This window comes from Lytechinus variegatus, chromosome 1 (assembly GCF_018143015.1).
Source record: "Lytechinus variegatus isolate NC3 chromosome 1, Lvar_3.0, whole genome shotgun sequence".
Classification (NCBI taxonomy): Eukaryota; Metazoa; Echinodermata; class Echinoidea; order Temnopleuroida; family Toxopneustidae; genus Lytechinus; species Lytechinus variegatus.
In genome coordinates this window covers 55980874-55999582 of record NC_054740.1, presented here as the reverse complement: position 1 = coordinate 55999582, position 18709 = coordinate 55980874, and the positions used below count along the sequence as shown (strand labels likewise).

Here is an 18709-nt window from a genome sequence, read left to right as displayed (position 1 = left end):
AATTTGTTTTATTATTATTATTAAAACAAATAACATAAATATATACATACATCGACATAACACAATTTGAAATGTGGGAGACCTCCATCTTATGCTTAGAGCTCGAAATCAATGGAGTCCTCGAAAGGAAAGGGGGAAAAACAGACAAACAATGCAATAAAAGAGTCTTATCTCTTATTGCACGAAAAACAAGAAGATTAACAAAAACTTTGATAGGGAAAGAAAGATTTAAATGAGAAAGTTATAATCATGATGGTGAAAGTGCAAGTGCGAGAGTGCAGGTTGGTACGAAACACACAGAGATGTTATGTATCATATTTTATCAGTGTATTTTCTCTTCAGAACAGCTTTGAATGAATAAAGTGTAGAGCAGAGCTTAATGTCAGGTGTTAAATTATTCAATACATCTGCACCGTGATGTCTAAGAAATTTGTGTGCTATTATTAATTTTGGATTTGTTGAATTAAATTTTGCAGAGTTTCGTGTGGGATAAGAGTGGATGGTGTTGTTGAATGTGAACCTATTTTGAAAGGAAGGGGGAACTATCCCTTTTCGTATTTGATCATGAAGATTGCAGCTTGAAATGTATTTATGTCTGACATTGTTAATGTTGTTAATTAAAAAAAAATAAAGGACTGGATCTAGCAAGCTATTGTGATTTTTTTGTGTGTGATCCTGTGCAAATACGAACTGCTCTTTTTTTGTAACAAGAAAATCGAATAAGTTTTGTATTACCGAAATAACCCCAAACTATGTTCCAACATGATAATATGTGAGGGAGTACCAAGACATCATAAAGAAGAAAAAGAGTTTTTTTGGGGTAATAAGTATTCTAATTTGGAAATTTACGGAAGTATCCAGATATCGTTCCCTCGTTCGAAATAATGATGTTAACTGTTCAGCAGTTGAATACAATAATCATGTACGGAGGTGATGCAGCTGCTCGGAGCCTTTCATCACAAGCATCCCAATTTATCGTAACATTGGTTTGAAGATTGATTGCACTGACTATATCCCATCTAATCAATCGTGATTTATGATCAAACGCGAAGCTCGGGTAACCGGGCCCTGATCAACTGTATCTAGATTCGAAAGGTATCCTTTTCTTCAAAGCAAAGACACATCCGACCATTTATCCTTTTCTAGAGATTATTTGACCTGAAATAAGTGATAATCAATTACTAGCAGCTGCGAGGTATAGATTGTTATAATGTGGTAATGATTTATCTTAGCCGTCAAAAGGGGGATGACTTCTTATTGATCTCTGAAATAAATTAAGAAAAAAAGACAGACTATATAAAAAAGCGTTCATAATACGTGTAATCAACGCCTTATTGAAAAGGTAATTTTTACTTTAAAAAACGACTCTTATTAAAGGAATACATTCACTAAAATTGCAGGGTTATTTTAACGAAACGACGTTCATTTGGGCTGATGATTAGCCGTTATAGTCCGACTTTGGATCAGCGCCTGTTTTTCCTCTTCTACCTTCTTTCTTAATTTACTCCTTTTTTTTTACTCCTCTTCACTTTATTTTTCACTCTTTGAAAATCCTAGTCGTCCCGTGCCCCCCACCTCTGGCGCCTCCGATGCGTTTCCTCGTGAGTATCATTGGCGCGCGATAGTTCATGACTGTAATCATGACCAAGTGAATAACGGCATTTCCCCTTCAGCAGGCCTGGGCCCGTCTTACAAAGAGTTGCGATTGATCCGATCACTCGCAACTATGGAAAGCCAGCAAAGTCAACATATTAAATGCATGTTTGTTCAAATGAAATTCTAGATAATGATGTTTATCCATAAATTCATTGATTTCTTGATAATTTGGTGTGTTCTCCATAGTTTACAAAGGACATTTTGCAAATTTCCTGTAAAATAATTATGACACTGATGGATTTCCATAAAGTTTCGATTGATTGGATCAATCGCAACTGTTTGCAAGACGGGGCATGGAATAGCCTTTATGAGCATTGGTTTAAAAGCAATTTACTATTTTTTTTCTGAGTAATTAATCAACATTGCATCTCACCAAACAGGTTTAATTTACTAGACACCCACCGTGCACAACCTTCACTATGAGGTCATCGGTTTCCTGTTGGTTCGCTCTCATTTCGCTTCTCGGCTCTCTGAGATCATCGACGGCCGTGGTTGGAGGCGTGGTCGACTTCGAGTATCATGACTACTCCAGTCTATCATTATCGTTACAAAGGTTAAGAGCGGCACACCCCTCTCTTACGCATCTATACACCATTGGCCAATCCGTGAAGGGTAAGATCTCGAAGTAGTGGATTAGAGATTGTCTTGACTATGATAAGTATTTGTTTGTTGTCTATTTGTACGTAACAAGGGGTCTGGCGACTTTAAGTCCTATCAGAGGGACTGATGAATGAGAATGGTCATCTTTATGCATGAAAGACAGTACATTTTATTAACCGAATATGGAAACAAAACTCACTCACTGAAGGTATAGAAATATAGAATTGCAACAACTAGTGTATAGAGGGGGGGGGGGGCTAGCGCGAAGCTCCTCCCCCACCCACAGATATAAATAATAATGATAAAAATAAGAGGAGAAGGAAAGAAAGGACTGAAACATGAGCTTATTTTATGAATATATGCAAATTTATCACCAAATAATATTTCCGGTTTAAAGGGGCCAAGAGTTTGACTCGCTGCCACTTTTTTTTCATAAAATAATTTAGCCTCATACGCCATATTTTACCCCTTAAAAATATTTAGCCCATTACGCCACTAATTACAATGGTTGTGCACATTCAACGAATATATACGTATTTATTTAATTTTGGATAAAAAGAATGAAATATTCGAGATTTATTTAAATGCTTTATGAAATAAAATTATGCAAGAAAAGCTGGACTAACTTGGTATCCTTTGCATATACCTGACTTGAGTTAAGCCTACACAATCCTTGGCAAAACTTGAAAATATTGGGGCGTTTTATTCGTATCGGATTTCAATGAATTGTTTAACAATTGAGATGTATGATTTCTTCTTGCACGGCGTAAGCTGAACAGTGTTTTAAGTAAAAAAATATCATATTATTGATATCTTCAGTATGAATTTCATATTTTGATATCAACGTCTTTGGTTCCTGTTTATGATGTTTATCAGTATTATTATTCTTATCTATTTCTTCATTGTTTAATTCATTTTTTTTTATTTCTAGCACGAGAATTATGGGTACTTGCCATAGCCGGGTCTGACGCTAATAAACACGTGACTGGAAGACCTGAAGCGAAGTATGTTGGCAACATGCATGGCGATGAGGTGAGAACACAAGCGAGCTCGAGTTTACGATTCACGGTGGAAACCTCTAAGAACGGCGACTGACTAGTAAACACAATGGCCCGTATTCTGAAGTCAGGTTTAAATTAGACCATGGTCTAACTCTGTGCTAAAATAATGGGAAGCCAAAAGTGTCAATTTTTTTATGAAGTCGTATGTTTCTTATATTTACTGTGCCCTTTCCTGATTCATCGATGGTGAAGACAATCATCTATTTATACTTCCTGGACAATTATGAATGATTTGAGAGCTAAATGAACTGAAATATGATATCTCTGCTGTTAGTGATTTATGTAACAATTGGCTATCCTCCATACTTGAACCACAGCTTTAAACCTGAGTTTAAGTTAAACCCGACTTCAGAATACGGCAAATGAATACTAGTATGCACGCTTTAGGAGTTTACCCAGAACGACATAAATTTTATGGAGGATTAAAGAACATAGAAAATGTATTGTCAAATACCCGGCCCTTCATGACAAAGGACAACCAAGAGGTTTTTGTCGAAAGTTGGTGAATCAAATCAGCAGTTTAGTCCTTGACTCGGGATTATTAAAGACACATTTGCGATTTTTCGTCAGATCCGAAACTTAAGGATGAAACTTTAAGACAAAGTCCCCCCGGCTGTTCTTTGTCATTTGACGGACATTTTCAATACATTCACTACGTTCTTATTCTTGAATCCGTCGTGCGTCGTTGATACGAAAACTCCCTACTTGCTACTCCAGGGAAATATTATCTGCTCTCATGATACTTGAGTTAATATGCATACCGTCAGGAACTGACTAACCCTAACCCTAATGATTATCATCTAATGTAATCCTCACCATCATTAAAATGATGATGGTCGTCATCATCATCATCATCATAATTATCATCACCACCATCATCATCATCATCATCATAATCATCTTAATCATCATTATCACCATCATCATCGTCATCATCATCATCACCACCACCACCACCACCACTACCATCACCACCATCACCACCAGCGTCACCACCACCATCACTATCATCATCATCATCATTGTCATGACCATCATCATCTTCATCATCACCACAATACCAACGTTTTGATGATTAGCTTTGATACATCGTCAAAATCATGATACCGCTTACTTACGTACGTGGATTTTTTTTACAGGTAATCGGGCGAGAAATGTTGCTTCATTTCGCCGACTGGCTTCTAATGGAATACAAGAGTGGAGAAAACATAGAGGTAGCAAGGTTTCTAGACTCAACCAGGCTTCATATTCTAGTTTCAATGAACCCTGATGGTTTTGAAGATGCGAGAGAAAATGATAATTGCAGAAGTTTTTCAGGAAGGTGAGTGTATTCTGGCCTATTTTCTCTGATTTTAATCACCCTCTAGGCGTCTGCCTTCAAGTTCTATCAACAAATTTTCACTGTTTGACTGATTATAATTCCGTGAATACGAGGTACAAAATAAATAAGAAATTATCAATTTGTCTCAGAATTGTATGTTTCTTAGTTAACTTTTTTTTAATATACCTCATTCACACCGGTCACTTCAAATACGCCCTAATATGCCTAAGGTAGATTTAACAAATTAACATGATTAGTGACCTTATCACCTTCTTTTAACCGATGTCTTTTTTCTCCGATATTTCTATTTTTTTACTGATGCTACACTAGTGCCTTGCCAAATGAACTTATTATTCAAGCGATTCGGACCAACATTTGGGCACCAAACCTTTTCAAATATACCACAGAATAAAAATTGGGAATACTTATCAACTTCATTATAACAAGCTACCCATTTACCTTCTTTTTGGATGATTATAATGATAGGAATGACATAGCAATTTTGACAGAGCAAAGCTTAACCATTATTACTCCGGCTTTAGCTCGAGCTACCACTCTTTCAACAACGCTCAGTGAATTCAAGGAATTAATCCTACCGGGTATCCATTCACCTCACTTGGGTCGAGTGCTGCACAATATGGTAAATTTCTTGCTGAAGGAAAATGCGCTATGCTTCCGCGTGTTACTATCAGAACTCATCATTTTTATTCAAATCAACAAATTTACGACATTAAAAACGAATAATATTTCGTAGCTATAACAACCATCTTGTAGTGACCCCCCCCCCTTTTTTCTCTCTTCATTTCTAGGACAAACGATCTCGGCTTCGATCTGAATCGGAACTTTCCGGATTACTTCGAGAAGAACATATATGAGATTCAAGTTGAAACACAAGCCATCATCGACTGGGTCGCTGGTTTACAATTTGTACTATCAGCCAACCTTCATGGGGGCGCACTAGTTGCAAACTACCCTTACGATAATATTGACCCGGGTAAGTTAACCAGGGCAACTGCGTTATATTGAGAACAGAGACTTAAAATGGGATAAATCAAATGTATGCAAAATAACTACAACGTGTATAATGTCTCGAAAAAGGCCTGACAACGAAGCGGTTGATAAGTTTATGAATACCACGAAAAAACAAACTAACTCAAGATTTTATCGTAAGACAAATGTGCTTTTTGTGTTTTTTCCTTTCCTGGGATTTTGTTATCGTTTAGAGGTAAAATTCATACCAGATAAGATATTCAAAGTTTGTATCAATTTGTATTTTGGCTGAAAATAATTAAAGATTCTGGAATGATGTATTCAGTCACTGAAGATATCTATCGTGAAATACATATCTAATTTCTCAAACAGTGTTAAATATTATTTGGAAAGGTTTCTGTCATGTTTATGAGTTCTTTAATCACCCATATGAAAAAAAAATAGTTACACAGTATACAATAAAATATCAGAACTGTAATAAAAAATTGGTTGAACATAATCATTTAAAATGCCATATTGTTCTTGACCCAATAATCATGTTTTTTCCCTTTTGTTCTCTTTTTTTTCAGAAATCAAGAAAGACAATACATCGATATACAGCCCCAGTCCTGATGATGATATTTACCGTTACCTAGCTACCGTGTATTCGTACAACCATCGGAAGATGCACATTCTAAATGAAACCAAATGTAACGGAGGATTTGCTGGATTCGAAGATGGCATCACGAATGGAGCTGAGTGGTATATCGCAGTTGGTAAGTGGATTTATTTCCTTTATATATCAGGGTGAGATGATCCCAATCAACACTATTAAATTGTTCAACGGTGAAGGTAGATGGAACATAGTATTTTACATTGGCACACTGAATGAAGTTGAAGTGATAATTTTGAAAGTTTGGAAGTACTTGCAATCATATTAAGCCTATACAAGAGAGAAAGGTGCATTCTGGAGTACACTGCAAACACTCCAGTGGTGATTTAACACCAGCCCAGAATCTATATATGTCCACACCAGAGAAGTATTGAAACAACACCAGTTTGGAATCAAACCGATGCTGTTTTAATACTAAATTGTGTTGTATAAACACCTATATCTGGTGTTAGACCAAAACCGAACTGGTGTTGTTTAACACTTCTCTTGTGTGGACGTATATAGATACCGGGCTGGTGTTAAATCAACACTGGTGTTTTTGCAGTGTAACATCTTAGCACCCACACCCACACCAGAGGTTTGATTATGAGAAGCCAAATGTGTTGCTTACTGGATATTTGATTTAGGAGTGCTTTTTTTAATATTGATTATGCTACCTGAAATCAATTTTTATGAGTTTCCTTGGTCCTCAAAACACGAGAACACATCCAGTAAATCAATTGAATATGATTTAGAAGATAAGGAATGGGTTAACCATGATCTATGGGTTTACATTGGAAATGTCTTATATAAATAATGTATTGAATATCTATGATTTTAACGCATTTTGTTTGAATTCCCCCTAATATAGGCGGGATGCAGGACTATAATTACATGTTTGCTGGGTGTATGGAAATCACGTTAGAGATCAGCTGCTGCAAGTATCCCCTTGCTGCTGAGCTACCAGAATACTGGGAAGACAATCGCCTTGCTCTCATGGAATACATCAAACAGGTCCATAGAGGTAAGAGAACAACCCCTCCCCTTTGCCCGCCCCCCTTGACTGCCCCATCTGTCGCTATTAAAAAAACTTTTCCTTTCATTTTGTTTATAATTATACTGACATGAATGACGGGTCGTTTTAAGCAGCATTTGAATGCATGAAGAAGTATATCACTAAACATAATGTGAGCGCGAAGCGCGAGCTGAATTCTTTAGGTATATTGACTTGTAATTTTTTTGTAAGCATGAGTATGATCTGTATCTCATGCAGGTGTAGACTTCAAGCTGAAATTTAAGTTGATATACTGACCTGAAAAAAACCCCGAACATTTTAAAGCGCTTTTTGTAATTGTGAATGCGGTACGAATGTCACTAAAGGAGTATAGGCCTCCTTAATAAAGGAAATTTTCGGGCTATTGTGCAAATTCATGAACAGGAAATGCGTTTCAGTAAAACCTAAAAATGTGAGTGCGAAGCACGAGCTGAATCTTTTGTTATATCAGGACCGAAAACGGACATTTTAAGCATCATGTCGTGAATATATAGCATGCGTATCTTACGAAACGAACAAGTGAAAGTGTGAAGCGCAAACTTAAATTTCCGTTTTTATTGACTGGAGAACGAGACGCTATAAGCTATGTATCTCCTCTAATTTCCTTTACTTTAAATAATAGTATCTCTAATGCTCCAAATCAACATGGATATGTTCATACTCCTTTTATTATTATTTCCCTCTTTTTTCTTTTACCCTTTCTTGCAGACTTTCCTTTATCTTTTTCTTTTGCTCTCGTCACTCATCATTTTTCTCTCTTTTCTCTGCATGTGCCCCTGAGAGCAAGACCTCTGAAAGACTGATGTAAGACCATGAAACTTGCTTGATCTTTCAAAGGTCTTTCAATTAACTTTCAAAGATCTCCGAGGTCTTTCACGATTCCTGAAGGATCTTTCAGTGGTCTTCGAGGTCCTCGTGAGTTCCAAAACTTTTTGAAACGGTTCAGAACAGTCTTTGAGCGGTTTTTCAGGAAATGGTCTTTCGGTGGTCTTTCAACAGTCTTTCAGCTGTCTTTCTATGAACTTTTAAAGTTCTTACTATTCTTTCCATCCATGATCTTTCGACCGTCTCTCAAGATTTTTGCGGAGATCCCTGTAAGACTCTTGAGAGTCCATCGAAAGAATTCGAAAAGATCACTTGTTGCATAAAAGATCTCCGAAAGACAATTGAAAGATATGACTTGTCTAAAGCCAGGCCCTAATTACACAGAACGGAGACCAATAAAAGACCACTGAAAGACTTTAAATTTGGTGAGGTCTTACAGCGGTCTTCAAGATCACTGAAATTTGTCATCTCTGTAAAATGGCTCAGAAAGACCCCTCAAAGATCTCTGAAAGACTGATGGATATTTCTTGTCTTACTGATCTTAGACTTGTTCTATAGAGATCTTTCAATTGTCTTTCAGAGATCTTTTATGCAACAAGTAATCTTTCAGAATTCTTTCCATGGACTTTGCCTGGTCTTTCAATGGTCTTTCAATGATCTTTCAATGATCTCCCATGAGTCTAACAGTGATCTCCGCAAAAATCTTGAGAGACTACCGAAAGATCATTGAAAGACTATGAAGACCTTTAAAAGTTCCTCGAAAGACCGCTGAAAGACTGCAGAAAGACAACTGAAAGACCATTTTACCTGTAAGACCGTTGTAAGACTGTTTTGAACCGTTCCAAAGAGTTTTGGAGCCCATGAAGACCATGAAGACCACTAAAAGATTGGTCAGGACTCGTTTAAGACCTCAAAGACCATTGTAGATTCATTGAGAGACCTCTGAAAGATTAATCAAAATTCATGGTCTTTCAGAGGTCTTTCAGCGGTCTTCTTCTCTTTGAAATGGGCATGATGGGCATGATGGGGGTTTAAGACAAGAAGTATCAATCAGTCTTTCACAGTTTTCTGGGGAGTCTTTCTGAGCCATTCCACATACATGACATAGATGACAAATTTCAGTTGAAGATTGCTGTAAGACCTTGCCAATAGTGGTCTTTCAAAGGTCCTTCAAAGGTCTCCCCTCTGTGGAATGGGGGCCAGGGCCGCGTCCAATGCGACCCCTGGCTCTCCCGATATCTTTTCATTCCCCTCGCTAATACATGTTTTGGTACAAAAGGACATGGAGAAGGCAATGGTTTGTGTACTCTAAGATTCACAATTTTGTCAAAGTGAACGACTGAATATTTTTTCCCTTACACGCTCTTTCTTTAATTCGGTCATTAATTTTCTTTTATTCTTCCTCGTACGTTTCTTTTCTCTGTTCATTCCCTTTCCTTTCCCTTTATCTCTATTTCCCCTTCCTTCCTTTCTTCTCTCCCTTCCAATTCTCACCCTTCTATTTCTCTCTTTTCTTCTTCATTTTCTTTCCCTTCCCCTCCCCCTTTTTTTTTTTTTGGGGGGGGTTACTCGCCCCCATGGATCCGCGCCTGTCCTGTCCCACTTACCGCCTTTACGATACCTACCAATCACTTGGTCGATATACAATATCATAATATTGTTCTCATCTGCATACCGTCACGTTTGCCTTTTTCTTTGTTTGATAGGTGTAAAAGGAATTGTTCGGAATGAGGAAGGGATTCCTTTGGAGGGTGCTGAAGTAATGATAGTTGGTCGAGATATACCCCACTATACCACAAACGAGGGAGAGTTCTGGAGGATACTACTCCCCGGTTCATACGAATTACAAGTAAATATATACATACTACTTTCACTGCAATGGTGTATACTAAAATTGAAATATTGGCTGCATTTAGCCAATAAGGTCAACATTCTAACCTACCAATTTTTTGTTAAACAAAATTACCAAGATTACACCTTAATTGAACAAAATGAACGAAGGTTATTTTAATCTAGGTTGGTTAGATATATTCTTGGAGTTGATTAAGATTGTTGTATGATGACATGAAAGCACAAAATTTTTTTTTTCTACGTTATCATCTTTGTCAAGGTGTGAATAACTGAATGAAAAGCAAGTTTTGTAAACTTTCACTTCACCCTTTTTCCCCTTTTTTCATTCTCCGGTATACAAGTCTGATATTCTTGAAAATAATTTGCCTTTGACTTGATGGAAGAAGTGATACAAGGAATCCATATTCCTTTCACTTCTCGTCCCAAATTTGTGAATGTTCACAACTTTCTCTAAAATATGCATAAACGACATTTTTTATCGTAATGTGAATTCTCCAATTAATAATGCTTAAAAAATACATTATTTTCGTTGCCAAATCTGTTTGTTTGTAATTGATTCTTTGGAGGTGCGGTGGCCGAGTGGTCTAAGGCGCCTGGCTATACATCGAAAGTCCGGGGTTCGATCCATGGCCGCGGCACCTATGCCCGTGAGCAATTAAGGCAGTTAATGTACAATGCTCTTTTATCCTGCTTTCAAATAAATGGAAATGCTATATGCACTATTGGTAACTTGGTGTGCACTTGTTTGTCAAAAAAAATATTTTAAAAAATCATAATAATAATTTGTTCTCCCCACAGGTTAGCATGGAAGGCTACATCACATGGACGAGTTCATTTCGAGTTGATAACTACATCTATAACGTTAAAGAGCTGGATGTCAACATGGAAAGGGTAGATGACGGCTCGGGAACGGCCCCGCCCAAGATGCAGGCATCCCTTGTCGCCGTGGTGATGGCTTCGCTTCTCGGCTTATTATGGCACCTTTGACACCATTAGGCATTTGGTCGGGACGATATTCACTCTCTGATGAATGACTGTGACGACAAATTAGTTTTCAGCTGCAAATTATCACCTTAAAATGATTGTCATTAAGCGCGCGGACATTAAAAAAAACATAGCAATTGGTCGACACGGCGTGATTGATGATTGCAGTGGTTGCGTCAATGGATAATTCTTCTTGACTAGGCAGGACAACAAGAATTTCAAAATGTGTTTGTTGTCCCCAAGAATGATATCAAAAAATTTCTTAATATCTAATTTGTCATGTGAAACCACTTAAAACTTACGTAAAATTCATTTAAACTGCAAAAAACAGCAATTTCATAGCACCAACATGGGTCGAAAAAGTCATAGACATCGCGGGTCCCTGTTAATGCACTGTCCTTACTATCGATAGTTTAAACGATCACGATGTGCTCGCTAAATGCGCGCGCCCGTCGGCGTCTGCTAGCCGTCCTCTGCTGTGACTCTCAAATAGCCCCGCATGTGCGATTTTTAGTCAGATCGTCCCATATGCTGTTTTTCATGTTAGTACATAGATGCGTGCGCGTTTTTTGCGGACGCAAATCATGTACCCATCTCCGTCGTCTGCTACGGCTCTCTATATCAGTCCCAACTTGTGAAATGTGTTTTCTGGTGTATTTTCACTGGTCTACATGCAATTTGCCCACTTGTCATTTGGTCTAATGCCAAATGGGCTAAACCCATTTGGTCTACTAAATTGCCATTTGGTCTACACTTGGTCTAATTCTCATTTAGTGAAATGTCCAGTTGGTCTAATTTCAGCATAACCTACATTATTGTATATTTTTTTACTTTGTCAAATACTGGTACATAAAATTGGCTTTATATCATGCAGTTCCACATTGTAAATATGTATATTCATTTGGTTCACATGCAATTTGCCCACTTCTCATTTAGTCTAATGCCGAATGGGCTTAACCCATTTGGTCTACACTTGGTCTAATTCTCATTTTGTGAAATGTCCAGTTGGTCTAATTTCAGCACAACCTAGGCTACTTAATTATATTTTTTTAACTTATATACATATATTTTAGTCTTTATATATATACCAAATGGGCTTTACCCATTTGGTTTAAAAAAAATTCTAATTGCCATTTGGTCTACACTTTGTCTAATTTACATTTGGTCTACACTACACTTGATCTATTTTTAAGTCCAGTCCAGGGTCTAATTTCAACATGACCTACATCATTATGATTTTATACTTTGTGAAATATATATTTTTTCTTTATATAATTTCATTTCACCTTATAGTTTTAGCAGTGGTTTCCAAATATTTCATACTTAAACAGTGGCATAATCATGATAATGGAGCCAAAAGTTTTGAAAGGTGTATTGGGTAAATTTATAAAGTTGTAAGCAGAAGCAAACAACAAAAATATGTTGAAGCGGGGGGGGGGGGGGGGGGGGGGGGGTGGTGTTAATTAATTTCCTTTTATTTTCCAATGCCAGATCAATCTTTGTTTTTGCTTGCTAAATTTTTAAAATGATATGTTCTGTTCTCTCTACAATTTTTACTAATGATCCTTTTTTTACTTATTTTTTTTCAGACACATTCGCACCCGAACCGACTCTACAAGGGAAGAGAAGGAATTATTGAACCCCTTGAGAATATACAGGTCAAGGGCTGTAATAGTATACAGGGGCACTTCCTGGGAGTTTAATTCATTTTAATTATGTGTTTTCAGGATTTTTTTTAGGATATCTAACATTGCAGTGAAAATTATTGCCCCTGCTGATAGTTTTTCAGCTGTGCATGCCCCTCCTTAATTTCAGTGAATAAGGTGTGGCACTGCCCTCTTTGATTCATTTTGAATTTTAATGGGCTCCAAAATGCAGTAATTTATAAATGATAGCATAATCTTATTTTGATAAAGCATTTTACTTAACGGGGGGGGGGGGGGTGTGAATTTGACTACTAAACCAGCCCCCCCATGTCAAGGATTAAATTTTTGAAAAAAAAGCATGTATAAAATAGATATAGTTATTGCATATCAGAATATTATTTTTTCTTGATGTTTTCTCAATAACTCTAAGCTGTTATTGATGAATTCTTTCTTGAAACAAAAATAAGCAATTTATCCAAACATGTCAGTTTCATTTTGTAGACATATGCATTGAATTTACCAATTCAGAATATAAGGTATGCAATCTTTCATAAATGTTGATTTTTATCACTGGTGGATCTGGGGGAGGGCACATCTAGCTCACCCCCCCCCCTTTGAGAGCTACTGTCAAGATGTAATGAAAATATGCAATTTTCATCAAAGAATGCCCCCCCCGTAAGGCCCTTTTTTGCTTGACAAATTTTCATCCTGAAAATGTGCCCCCCCCCGGATAAATCCTGGATCCACCACCCCTGGTTTTGATTAAGTTTACATGTATTTTCATTTTGAAAAAAAAAATCATAGAGATTTATAAACAGCATGATTTACACTGAGCATTTCATACACTTTGTGCAGAAGAAATATTATCTTGAGAAATTTGGTTATTAAGTTATGGAAGATATCTTTTGGAAATGAAATTACTTTATTGCAGTTATGTCTTACATTGTATTGTCATTTTACTTGATAGAAATTCATTACTTTTTATAACCATGACAGTGTTATAAATTCATATTTGCTAAATTGTAATAATCATTTTGATGTTCCTTCATCTTCATGAAAGTATGAATTCTAGTCATCTGCTTCAGTCTGCCCAATGAAATGGTTACAAAGGGCCTAAGCATCCCTTGTCATTTTTCAATAATTAGTTAAGTCAGTAGTCAAGTAAGGGGTCAGACAGTTTGGCTGTATTATATTTGTTTGTCTTACTAGTGTCAATTTACTAAACTTTTTCTGCTTGTGATTGAACCACCAAATTGCCAGATAGTACCATTTTGTTGGGCAGACATTAATATTGACTAGAAGACTTACTTTCCAAACCAACCTAAAGATAATATGATACTTCATGTATTACAGGGGTATATTGCCTCCATTCCATTGTTGGGATGTATGCTATGGGCTGGGTAATATCATCTAACTTGTCCTGGAATAATCATTCTCTATAACAAGTTCACAGACAAACGGAGATTCCACTTCAGCAACTCTCAGTTGAATATCAACATTTCTGGCATTGGTGGGGGAAGCCAAAAATTTTAGGGGGGAACTGCCAAAATCTTTTGACCCCCCCCAAAAAAAAAAGATAGTGACCATATAATATCTTGGGGGGGGGACACAGGAAACAAAATTGAAAATTGACAAGCCAAAAAAAATTAAAAAATAAGGTTATCAACAAAAAATTGAGGGGGATGGAATCGTCCCCTCCCCACCTCAAATTTAGGGGGATACTTTCCCCCCCCCCACTTCCGCCGCCTATGATTCCTGGTGCTTGGAGATCTGTGAAAGGCATGCTATAACATCCACTTAAGTTCCATTTCCTTTCATGTTTTTTCCTCTTCTTAGTGAGCATCTCCAAGTGTTCATATTTTTTTCAGTGTCCTTTTTTAGATTTATCAAACTCAGTTTTATTACCTGATAAAATTATATCCCAAGAATTGAACACTTTGATCAAATTTGGAAGTTCAACTTAATGTTAAAGGAGAATGAAACCATTGGAACAAGATAGCTTGTGTGAAAACAGAAAAATCAAAGAAAGAGATCAACAAAAGTTTGAGAAAAATCGGACAAATAATGAGAAAGTTATGAGCATTTGAATATTGCGATCACTATTGCTATGGAGATAGCAAATTGGCAAAGCGACAAAGATGTGTGATGTCACTTGTGAACAACTCTCCCCATTACTTTAGTATATATTTTACTTGAATTGCCTCTTTTATCACATCTATCCATAGATCATGTGTTCTTTCTACACGAGGGCATGTAATACATATTTTTTAAGAATACATCATGGATAGTTTAAGATGGATAGATAAGAGTTTGTATCATCATAAGAAAAAGCAAAAAGAGATATTTTGAGGGTATTTTATAGTCCACCAAAGGGAAAGTTGTTCATCAGTGACATCACACATCCTTGTCGCATTGCCAATGGGAGGATATCCATAGCATTAGTGATTGCAATATTCAAATGCTCATATCTTTCTCATTATTTGTCTGATTTTTCTCAAACTTTCTTTATTCTTATTCTTTGATTTTTCTGTTTCTACACAAGCCTATTTGTTCCAAAGGTTTCATTCCCCTTTAAATAAACTGACAATATATAACTGAAAATATATAATAAAAGGCAAAATAATAATTATGAGAAAAATAATAAAGAAAAACAGTTACTCAAATCAAATTCACTCAAAACCATACACTAATGTACTCTCCTCAAAAATCAGTTCTCACTTTGAGGTATTGATCATTCATTCAGTCAATAAAATAATAAAAACAGAGACAGGAGGTCCTCCTCAAAATAAACACAAACACAGTGTCTCACATACACACTACACATTAAGAGTAAAATCAGTTTGTATCTTTCGTGGGATTTGTTTTTATGTAAATCTGGATTCTTCTTGTTAGTAGGGCCTTAGGTCACTCTGACTTGAACTTAAAACTTCCAATCTCAAGAAGGCAAGATATCTCAGTAGATAGTCATTGTCAAGATGTTTAGGAGTTCAATCTGGTGGTGAGGTTATTCATGATGGCATCTGATATTCTGGCAGAAAGAATGAGAAATAAAAAAGTGCATAAATACAATTATTTATTTTTTCAATGCAAATTAAATTAACGAGTCATTCAAGATAGTGTGTATTTTTAGAGGGGGGGGGGGGGGGTGATGGCATGACAAGTTTTTAGTCCTTGAAATTATTTTTATCTTCATTTTTTTCCACTTTGTATTACCATTTATTCAAAAATTGCAATAAACATATTAATAAATGAGTTTTAATCTAGTTGGCAAAAGAAAAACCAGTGGCGGCGGCAGTGCAAAGAAAAGGCCAGTAAAAGGCAGTAAAGCACTGTGTCTGAGTGACTGACACCACGGCACCGACAGTGAGGTGAATGTTCATTTTCCAGTGCATGCACATTATTGCCCCATCATATTCACTCGTTTTCAGAAAATATTTAGTTATTCCTCATATGACCATGATTATCTCCTTCATGTCATTACTCTGGTGTTTATTCATGATTTTAAATTCAGGAAATCATTTAGCAAACAAAGAAAACAAAGCATTTCTTGACTGTGATTCCGTGTGATTCAAGTTCTATTTCATTTCTGTGTATCACACGTACGCACGTACGTGACGTAATCTTGATCTCTAATCTGCTAATTGTTATGTTAATTAATCATCCCGTGCGCGCGATCAAAATGGCTCGAAATTCGACCAAATTCAAGGGCAGCTCAGCTTGTAAACCTCACTGAAAAGGGCTTCCACAGCCCTTGCGATTCCCCGCGCTGCAATTTAACTGCAAGACACAGAAAGGAAATCAATTCAAGTTTCACAATCAACGGAAAATCCAGAACCCTTCGAGACCCATTTTGCAAGAAATACAACTAAATAAGGTAAGAATTGAGAGCAACTCACGACACTTTTGACTTACTGACACTTTCATGGTTATTTTTGGAAGATTTCATGGAATTTGGGGCACGAAAATGACTTCGGTAGCTCGCGAAAGTCCTATGCATTACGATGACATATTTTTCATCGCACGGGAGGACAATCACAAAGAGAAAATATCATATTCATCCGCGCTGACAGGGGCTTAATTTTGACGATATCGCATCGCTATGCGATTTCGCCCATTGACAAGCGGACGAAACTTACGTACAAATTTTGAGCACTTCCGCGACAGCGCCATCTAGTGACTACGGCCGTGCCTAATTCTTCTTGACAATTCTGCCTTTCTGATTGGACAAAATTACCTCCGTATCTTGTATTTCTCTTAGCCTGGATTGTGTGAATGAATTATTGATGATGTTAATCGTTAAAGGAGTACTAAATGCTCTCATATGAAAATCAGCCATGTTTCCTATATGTAAAATTGCGATTCAACTGATTTGAGGTTGTCGAAACGATACTTATTTTGAGCTGTTAAAGTATCTTGTATCCGGAAATTATTTCAAGCGGCGTCTGATACTGTGAAACTGACTTGATGGTATAGTATCCTAGCGCTCATAACTTAAATGAATTACGCGGATATAGTCACGGAGCCACCGGGTAGGGGGGGGGGGGCAAGCAGTGGGGTGGGAGAGGAGGGAAAAGGAAACAGAGGGAGGAAAGGAGATGAAAGGTAGGAAGAGTTATATACATTGAAAGGTATGGGCCTTGTCGCTCTAAAACGCTATCCCATCAAAATATCCTGTCGTCTCTTATAAGCTTATAAATTGTAATTGACTCAAGCTCAACGAATCGCGCAATATTTTCGCCGCGCGAATTTTTTTGACTGCGCCGCTCGCTGACTTTTTACTTTCAAGTCTTGCGCAACTTTTGAGACCAACTTTGCGTCACCCGGGTACGTGGTTCCGAAATTACGCAACATTATGTAAGTGCATGTCAGACCAAAAATTGCTCAAAAACGTGATTTTGTGTACAAAGTCAATGCAAATTGTGTTTTCAACCAAAATTCATAAATGTATGATTATTTTTAGTTTTGCTGGTCTAAATGTATTTATTTTATGCTTTTTATGATCACAGAAGAGTCACCAACAAATTTCATTGAAAAAAAAGAAAAACAAAAGGTCAAAAAATAAAGAAATACATAAGAAATTACAAAAAACAATAAAATACATAAGAAAATTATTTGATATCGCATTTTTCTTCATTTACACTTGCTAAGAACACCACAAAGAGTTTCTATACCAAAAATTAGTACATTTGGAGCTTTATTTAGGGAGTTAGAGGAAAAAGTATGATTTCGCATAGTAATTACGCATAAATTAGCATAATCACTTAATAGCGATTCGCATGAAATAAATTACTATACAATCTTGTAGATTATGTCCCAGGCAACCCGCGTGCCAATTTTCGGCGCAATCGCGCGGTCGACGGCCGAGATCTTAGGGGGGGGGGCTGGGAGGCCCCCCCCCCGGCCATATAAACTCCAAAAATACCCCGGCCTAGATAGGGTTAAATCATCCTTCGTGCGGGTCATTTTCATGAAACACTTCCTTCCCCTGATGACGACGTGAACTCTGAAATCGCTCCGGGAATCCATGGACCTATTGTAATAGGTCCATTGGGAATCATAGTGCTTGTCGCGTTCAACCACAGTCGGTGTTTCATATTGGTATAACCGCTTAATATGAATATAATTTTGACACATTTTCATTAAAATGGTGCCGAGATTTTCCAGAATATAATGGAGTAATTATTTTATTTTGATATACATTTTATAGAATAGTCTAATTAGGTGTTGCAAGAAATAGTTACAATTGATTGCAAATCAATTGCAATATGTGTTTAATCGGAAGACCGATGCTTAATTTGGAGTTGCCCTTGATTTGTGATCAATCGCGAGTTTTTACGCAACGCCCCTATTTTCTACAACTCCCCGCATTTCTTCTTCATATTATTTCACTACCCACCCATTCAGCTCATCTACTTTATTATTCCAACAACTTTCTTGTCTCTTTCTGTCTCTCCCTCTCTCTTTCTCTCTCCTCTCTTTTATCCTTTCCCCTTTCTCTACCTCGCTCTCTCACATCAATCATAAATGTGCGCAGTCTTTAACTCTTTATCTTCATCAATTAGCCCATGAAACGTCTTAATTCTTCGTGCG

At 36.9% G+C, this 18709-nt stretch overlaps 1 protein-coding gene across 3 annotated transcripts in view; it reads left to right on the top strand.

Annotated features, from left to right (window-relative positions):
- Nucleotides 1-11085, top strand: part of LOC121417576 (carboxypeptidase D-like) — a 28945-nt gene extending 17860 nt beyond the window's left edge. For all 3 annotated transcript variants that reach the window (XM_041611314.1, XM_041611326.1, XM_041611319.1), the window contains 8 exons: nucleotides 2037-2268; nucleotides 3188-3288; nucleotides 4457-4638; nucleotides 5448-5632; nucleotides 6198-6383; nucleotides 7131-7283; nucleotides 9845-9987; nucleotides 10788-11085. In XM_041611314.1, the coding sequence (XP_041467248.1) occupies nucleotides 2076-2268; nucleotides 3188-3288; nucleotides 4457-4638; nucleotides 5448-5632; nucleotides 6198-6383; nucleotides 7131-7283; nucleotides 9845-9987; nucleotides 10788-10976 (1332 nt within the window). In that variant the 5' untranslated portion in view covers nucleotides 2037-2075 and the 3' untranslated portion in view covers nucleotides 10977-11085. The remainder of the gene's footprint in view (nucleotides 1-2036; nucleotides 2269-3187; nucleotides 3289-4456; nucleotides 4639-5447; nucleotides 5633-6197; nucleotides 6384-7130; nucleotides 7284-9844; nucleotides 9988-10787) is intronic.
- The last annotated feature ends 7624 nt before the right edge of the window (nucleotides 11086-18709 follow it).